At 35.4% G+C, this 8385-nt stretch overlaps 1 protein-coding gene across 1 annotated transcript; it reads right to left on the reverse strand.

Moving 5' to 3' along the window:
* On the reverse strand, positions 1 to 3333 carry LOC115978009 (protein CUP-SHAPED COTYLEDON 3-like). Its single transcript, XM_031100043.1, has 3 exons — positions 2834 to 3333; positions 1647 to 1921; positions 1 to 964 (listed from the first exon to the last, which is right to left on the reverse strand). The coding sequence occupies exons 1-3, from the start codon at positions 3033 to 3035 to the stop codon at positions 221 to 223; spliced, it is 1221 nt and encodes a 406-aa protein (XP_030955903.1). The 5' UTR covers positions 3036 to 3333; the 3' UTR covers positions 1 to 220.
* Positions 3334 to 8385: the final 5052 nt, after the last annotated feature.

Consider the following 8385-nt stretch of genomic DNA (forward strand, 5'->3'; position numbering starts at 1 on the left):
AAAGAAAGCAATCTTTGTACAATAATAAAATATTAAAATACAACTCCCTAATTCTCAAGCTGCAGAAAATGTCCCAATAATAATACATAGATGCGTGCATGGATAGACTATGAATTTTAGCACTCTACATTTACAGCACATACACATAGATTCTATAGATTGCCATCCGTATAAAAACTAATAGAATACTCCATATATAAACTTAAAAGTAGAGATGATTTTAAGCATCCAAGGGCCACGATTCTCCATGGATCCTCATTGGAGTATCTAACATCATATGAAAGCCAGCCCTGTTGAAAGCAATTGAAGTGGACATATCATGAACAGTGGCATCCGTAGTAGGAGCAGAAGCAAGTGCTGAGAGCCCCAACAAACCACAATCAACCTGAAAAAGCAATGGGTTTTGATTTTGATATGTGTTTGGGAGAGTCCTATCCATCATCCGTTGCAAGTTAGCTTCGGCTGGTAATTGGAAATGGGAAAAGTTTCCCTCTGTCTTGCACTGTTTTTGAATAGTCACGTGTTCCTTAAAAGTGCACTCTTGATGTGAGAGCAGGGACTTGAAGAGCATCGATGGTAGTGGTGATGGCGATGGGTTGTTGGTGGTGTCTGTGTTTTTGTTTGTAGCGACTGAGGTGCTGCTTGTGATTGTGGTGTGAATGGGTGAAAGGGAGGGTTGGACTTGGAATCCATTTATTGGGAATAGGTGGGATTGAGACATAACTGGGTTTATCAGGCTTTTGAGGTCATTTTCTTGTTGATTGATCAAAAAATGATTTTGGAGATCCTGCATTGAGTTCTGAGATTGACATTCTAATAAAGTTGTAGTTGGGGTTTCTAGCAATGGAGGCAAGGAACCACTTGTGGGTGATGAAGCAGCTTCCAGAAGATAGCTTTGTCCTTGAAAAAGTGGATTTTTCTTCTCCCCGGCTTTGTGGAAAATCCTGCAAATCACCCATTCCTCCTGCAATATAGCCATTTCATAAACAATAAGCTACTGATAAATCCGTTAAATATTTTCTCACACTTCTTTTTCACATCACTTGTACACAAAATAACTCCAATTGCATGCACTAATGTACACATCATAAAATGCAAAATGTGAAAAGTGTAGGTATACTGAATCTGTGAAATAGGTTACCCTAATAAATAATACTACAAAAGGACAAAAAACCACAAATTGAAATAGGCCGGGTACATGTTTAGTAAATCAATTAATGTTGCTTCAACTCTTGAATTAGAGTATGGTCATGATGCAGCAATATTTTGCTACAGTTTTTTGTTTTGGCTGAATATGTGTGATGCAGCAGCACCCAGAAAAGTATAAAGGTAAATAAATCACATGTAAGGCATAATATAGCATAAGAAATAGTGGCCATTGACACCCACACAGATCTTTGTTAAATCAATCTTTTCCAGTCACATCAAAATCTACCCAAAGGGGTTAATAATCCAAGTGAAAATGTTATAATATATGTTCTGGTTGGCATGCACACACACAGAGATACGAGTACAAAAAAGACATATAAGTCAACCCAGAAAGTGACAAAAGAGAGAGGGAGTGCAAATATGCAGTGCAAAATAGGTAACTTGATTCTCACGGCGCACGTGTGGGGGGAAAACTGTAGAAGTCGGTGTTACATTACCTTACACGTGTGGCGATAGGAGAAGTCACCGTCAAGGCGGTACTCATGCATGACCCACTTGGTCTTCTCGCCACGTGGGGCTCTGCCTTTGTAGAAAACAAGGGTCTTCTTCATCCCAAGTAGGGCTCCACTTGAAGCACTGTACACTTCTCTGTCTTTTCCTGTTGCTTTCCAGTACCCAGCTCCGGTTGCTCTGTTTGTTCTTAACCCAGTTGGGTACTTCCTGTCTCTTAAGCTGAAGAAGTACCACTCTCTCTCACCCATCTTTGCCACATCTATTAAAACAACAAACCAACAAATACATGTTAAAAGTGAAGAACCGAACACACAAACATTTAACTTTTCTTCCCTTTTCTCCTCTTTTTCAATGCACATTTATTTGTGATTGAGATATGTCAGCAGGTTAAGGGATTTTGCAGGTGGAGTTAGATTTTCTGGCCAAAAATATATGGTGGGAGGCTAGGCTTAAATTATAGCATGTGTGAATCATGTAATCTACTTTTTCTTTTTAAAGAATCATGTACTCAACTTGAAGAAAAAGATAAGGACAAATCTCACGGAAATATAGTGATGCATGAACTGTTAATTACAGAGAAATATTATTGGAAGTATATATTGGGTTGAGAGTCAAGAAAACCTTGCTAGTTTGGGAGAAATTAGTTGAACTATTATGTCCATTGGGAGGTGTTTAAAATCACAACCTCGTCTTAAACCATAAGATCCTCTAATCTTGTTTTACTAATTAGAAAGAAATATTCAGTTCTATAATTTCCTATGAAGGTTTTTATTTTTATTCTTTTATTTTGTAGTTTTTATTTTTATTTTCATTTTTAAAAATAATAATAATGGGTTGTTAAGTTTTGTATTAGTGGGGTTGTTAAATTTTGTGAGTTACATGACCAATAACCAGGATCATGAAGGAAGACCGTAGACCATAATAAAGCTTAGCTCAAATAGTTAATCTTAACAACATGTTTCACCCAAAAGAGAAAAAATTCATTCCAGGAATAATGAATAGTGAAGTACTATATTCTCATAAGAAAGGGGGAAAAAAAACTCTCATGGGTAATATATAAACGCATCAAGCGAAAAATATACATGAGAATGCTAAGGAAAAAGTAAAAACGAATATACTTTGCCATATAGTGTTTATATTTTCCAAAATGAAATGGAGCAAACTAGCATACCTGGAAGCTCCCACGGCTCACATCTATTAAGGTCAACCTCTGCAATCTCCACGCCACAAAAGGCTCCATTAAACACTTTGGAAGCTAGATAAAAGGTTATAAGTTCTTCATCAGTTGGGTGAAACCTAAACCCTGGTGGCAAACCCTGATCCTTTATTTCCTCACCAGCAAGCTCACGCAGGATCTCTTCCATTGTCAACATGTCTACGCAACGTAAATCAAGTGTGTTTCTTCCCAGGGAGTTTTTACTTGTCTGTGTTGTGAGTGCTTTGAGGGTAAGAAATAGAGTGACAATGCATAAACAAAGTGAAGAGGAAATGTGAATATATAGGGGGAGAAGAGAAGCACTGAAACCAAAGGAAAAGGAAAAGCAAATAGAAGGAGAGAGGGGATAGATTTTGGGTTCATAAAAGGTTATGTGGAGGGCCTAGGGAGGCTCACCTGAAAGGCTACAAAAACAGTGCAAAGAAATTTCGAAAAGTTGTTTTTATAAAAGTTTGATGTGTGTGTGTGTTGGGTGGGGGGTGTAGTTAATGCGAAGTTGGTTGCAGAGATTTATGCGTGCGTATGTTAGCATAGATATGTTTAGGGGATATAGACTCAGGCTTTTCTTTTAGACAGTCACAGAGATAACACGACGGGTAGCTCTCTGAACAATGATATCGTCATCACCTAATCCTTTCTTTTCTTTTTACTCAATTTGTAATCTTTTTATATATATATATATATATACACATATACAGGATTCAGATAATGTATATATTTAAGAAATATATTAATCGTTCATTTTGAAAAAATTTTTATAAAAAATTAAAAAAATATCAAAATAGTGAATTATTTTTTTATTTTTTTATAAAAAATTTCTTAAAATAATTTACTAATATATACCCTAAAAACACACGTTAATAAATCCATATATATATATATTTATAATTACAATCAATTTATTTATTTTTATTATAATGTGTGTTTTGTGATTATTATTATTATTACTGTGCTGACTGCTGAGTTTAAACAAAACTATAAAAAAAATTAAATAAAAAAAAATCTCCAAAGTCTATTGGAGGAAAATATGATACCACTGTCTACGTGGTAAAGGGACATTATCGTTTGCTGCATAGTTTTGGCAACGTTTTCACCTTTTGTCCTTTAGATTCCTTTCTCTACGTGTATTAGAGAATTGTGTTAACTGCTGCAATTTTTTTTTTTAAATTTATTTACCTATTCTAACGTACATTTTCTATTTTACATATTTATTTATCAAAATATTTCATATTAAATTATCTATTTTATATTATATTTTATTAAAATATTAATGTTTAATTTTTTTCTTCACATACAACAATTATCATTCATTTTCTTTTTTCATCTTCTGAAAATGTAAAGAAAAAATAAAAAACTAAATACAAAATTAATAGTGTTAATATAAAATTACAGGATCACTGTAGCAAACTTATATATTTATGTAATTATATATTCATTAATGTGGGTCATTTTTAGACAAAAATGTGTAAATTTTACACATTTATCTATTATACATATACTGATATAAGTGTTTTTAATATTTTAAAACATGATTAGTTTATTTACTATAAATCAATAAATGTACTATTAAAGAAGAAATTACTTTCCTTATCTTGTAACAAATGATCCCATTTTGAAGGAGTAAATAATTTCTCTACAAATATAATATAACAAGATTTTAAAATTTTATGTATAAAAAAATTAATAAGCTGAAAAAAAAATTATTAAAAAAAAAAAAACTAGTCCAAACTCGGAAAAACTCAGCTAAGGGCCCCCTTGTTCTGTTCATACTTGTTTGGCTTGGAATGCCACCCATTCCACTTTCCGAAACCTTTATTTTAGTCATTCATATTTTTGGAAATGTCTTAGAAATGAACAATAAACTGCTTCCGTGCATAACTAGTGCTTCTTTTATATATATACCTGCACTTTCATTAATTAGAGAAACAAAAATAGTACTAAGAGGATTAGTGTGAGAATTTAGTTTAGGGTTAGTGTTACTGATGATCTACTCTTTCAACTGAACTAGAATGGTCCTGTAATTAAGTTAGTCAAGCGTAGTCAGTAGCAAACCTTCGCCAATTTAAGTTTGTGCCAAGTAAATACTCAATAAACATGGCAGTCTATAGTTTGGGATAATAAATTATGGGAAAATTAATTATGGGAAATGTTAACGAGTGCCATTATGGCACTGGTTAAAAATCTAGTTAAAGAAAGCTTTTATGGGAAAAGAAAAAAAAAACAATTAATGTTTTGACAGTTTTTTTTCATTTCCCATAAAAGTGATGTCAAAACTTTCCTAAAATGAATTGTTAACTGCAAGCTAGAATGTTGTGGTGTGCAACTCCTTCATCCCAAAAAATAGTTAATTACTAATTAAATTTATAGTGGAATCTAATATTTATGCATGCAAGAGAATGACATAACATATCACAGCATTGTATTCTAAAAAATATTTAAAAATTATAGTATATTTTATCTTCATTATCTAGGAAGTTAGACTACGCTCACAAGAGAGGAAATTGCTTGATTGGTTGGGTAATTAGAATCAGTTCTCGAAAATAATAGACTACTTAAGAACAATAATAGAAAATTGTATCATGTTGTAAAGGAGAAAAGAAAGGGAAGGGACTCCCTGTAAAACTCTATCTTCTCTCCTTCTAATTTAGGAGGAATGAAAAATAGTGGACCTAAGAAAAAACAATTCTCTCAATTTTGATTTTCTCTTTCAATTTCTCTTTAACCAAACAAAATATTTTTCTTCCCCTCCCTCCTTTTCCTTCTATTAGTTTCTTTCCTTCCAACTTCTCTCCAACCAAACCTTAAGAAACCCTAGGAAAGCAAGAGTGGGAAGATCCTTAGAAACCATCAGATTGAGGATCCTTATAAATCCTAATTATTAGTAGCTATTGATCTCTATTAGAGTGTGGGGGTAAATGTGTAGAAAAAAATAGTATATTGATAAAAATGTCATGTTAATGGATACCCTTAGGGTAATTGTTAATAAACCTGTGGGGCCAGGGAACTTATGATCCGGCCCACGCTCTATTAGGGCTCAGGCCCATGCCGAGGAGGGTGTGTGCCGAGGACGAATGGGGAAAGGCCGAAGTGTCGAGGGGAACAGCTGAGGACGACCTTGTCCTTGGCACTCCAGGACTTCAGGGGGAAGAGCAACGTCTCGACAAAGGCCGCCCCCAAAAAGCCCCCTGAAGGAGATGCGAGTAGAATGGGACCCACGTGGGGGTACGGTGCAAAACTGGTTCAGGGTAAATACGTCACCTCCGCATTAAATGCACCCGTCAGCGTCCTGACCATGTTAATGAGAAAAGACGCCTGGACAGGGTGACTTCGATCATCGCAACAAACAGAAAGCAAGGAGGGACAGCTGATGGGACGGGTACAGAAGTAGGCACCTGCCTGACTAACAAGTGGAGGGCTAAGATCAACCAAGAAGGGCTATATAATGTGAAGGTTAATGCACCAAGAAAGAGGCTGGAAAAAATGACCAAAAACCAGAGCCTCCCAGCCCGCCTCCTGGAGAAAAACTCCTAGAGCGAACACGATTTAACTATGTATGAACACCACGAAGAATCCATTGTTTTGTGACCAAGGTCTAGCCTTCCAAACGCACGTAAAAAGGCCCAAAAAATATCATTTATAGAGCGTGAGTTTGGAAAGCTAGGCCTTGGTCACAAGACAATGGATTCTTCGTGGTGTTCATACATAGTTAAATCGTGTTCGCTATAGGAGTTTTACTCCAGGAGGCGGGCTGGGAGGCTCTGGTTTTTGGCCTTTTTTCCCAGCCTCTTTCTTGGTGCATTAACCTTCACATTATATAGCCCTTCTTGGTTGATCTTAGCCCTCCACTTGTTAGTCAGGCAGGTGCCTACTTCTGTACCCGTCCCATCAGCTGTCCCTCCTTACTTTCTGTTAGTTGTGATGATCGAAGTCACCCTGTCCAGGCGTCTTTTCTCATTAACATAGTCAGGACGCTGGCGGGTGCATTTAATGCGAAGGGGACGTATTTACCCTGAAACAGTTTTGCACCGTACCCCCACGTGGGTCTCATTCTACTCACATCTCCTTCAGGGGGCTTTTTGGGGGCGGCCTTCGTCAAACGTTGCTCTTCCCCCTGAAGTCTTGGAGTGCCGAGGACAGGGTCGTCCTCGGCTGTTCCCCTCGACACTTCGGCCTTTCCCCATTCGTCCTCGGCACACACCCTCCTCGGCATGGGCCCGAGCCCTAATAGAGCGTGGGCCGGATCATAAGTTCCCTGACCCCACAAAACCATTTTTAGGAAAAATTTTATACCATTTTTATGAGAAATTGAAAAAGTTGTCAAAATATTAATTTTTTTTCTCATTTTTCATTAAAAAAATTCCTAAAATGGTTCACTAACAAATGCCCTTAGGACATTCATTAACATTTCTCTAGATAAAAATATTTTTTCCCCCAAAATCAAAAGAGAAAATTGAAGTTATGGGTTCAAATATTGTACCTGCAACATTTTTTACAAAGAAATACAAATTTTGCAATGGCCATTCCTACATTTCCGGTAGAAAAGGATCCCATGATGGTGAACCAATCTTACCTGGGATTGCAAATTCCAAGTTTATTTATGAATAGTAAATCCAATTATATTAGTGTCTATAATTAATTTTCTTTAATCTATGTAATACTAATTGATAAGGCCTCATTGGTAAGTTCTACAAGATCTTGTACATTGAAATTTATGGTTATGGACCTAAATCCCATGTCTACAACTTAATTCATCCAATTACAATATCCTCTATTCGTATGACAATATGTACAACTCCTTTGCAAGCTTCATAGCAAGAAATGATATATTCTTATGCAGATTATTTGTTATGATGAGAGAATCCTCATCCATATTTATCAAGTTAAAGATGATAGTATAGATATAGAAAAAAAATTTAAGATGGAATATATTTGGAGAAAAGATTAGGAAGAGCCCCTCAAATTTAGAATTTTCATTCATTTTATCATTTAATAACTTATAATAAGATCTTGATAACTATATATTTATTACTACTTGACAATTTAAAATAGACTTTTCTAGCCCCTTCATCTGAAAATCTTGTTTCAAACCCTTCACAGATAAATTGTTTCAAATTCTCATTACTAATTGAAATTAGTAATTGAGGTTACACAAAATTGGAGCTAGAAAGTTTGGTTATCTCTTGTTTATTATTGTCAAAAGAGAGATGGTGCTTTTGTGTCATCCTTTCCGCAAGGCTAATGGAAGTGCAAATGCTTTAGCCAAGGAAGGAAGAGAGCAGGAGGAGCAAGCGAAGGAATACTTGCACTGTCCAATGTTTGTTAGGCAGGCTTTTGGCAATGATCTAAGGAGAATAGACACTACTCATTGAGTCATTGTATGACTTCTTTACCATGGTGCTTTTTGAACAATGTGTTTAGTTTACATAAAATTTTCTTTTTGGCAATGATCTAAGGAGAATAGACACTTCTATTTTAAAATTTTCTATTTTTATGTTCCAGAAACACTT

This window comes from Quercus lobata, chromosome 2, assembly GCF_001633185.2.
Source record: "Quercus lobata isolate SW786 chromosome 2, ValleyOak3.0 Primary Assembly, whole genome shotgun sequence".
NCBI classification, from domain to species: Eukaryota; Viridiplantae; Streptophyta; class Magnoliopsida; order Fagales; family Fagaceae; genus Quercus; species Quercus lobata.

What these genes read in the sequence shown, in the direction of transcription:
- LOC115978009 (XM_031100043.1), bottom strand. Translation starts at nt 3,035, where the DNA reads ATGTTGACAATGGAAGAGATCCTGCGTGAGCTTGCTGGTGAGGAAATA. An exon ending in TGAGCCGTGGGAGCTTCCAG is followed by an intron (nt 1,922 to 2,833) that starts GTATGCTAGTTT and finishes TTGTTTTAATAG; the next exon opens with ATGTGGCAAAGATGGGTGAG. An exon ending in CCTATCGCCACACGTGTAAG is followed by an intron (nt 965 to 1,646) that starts GTAATGTAACAC and finishes GCTATATTGCAG; the next exon opens with GAGGAATGGGTGATTTGCAG.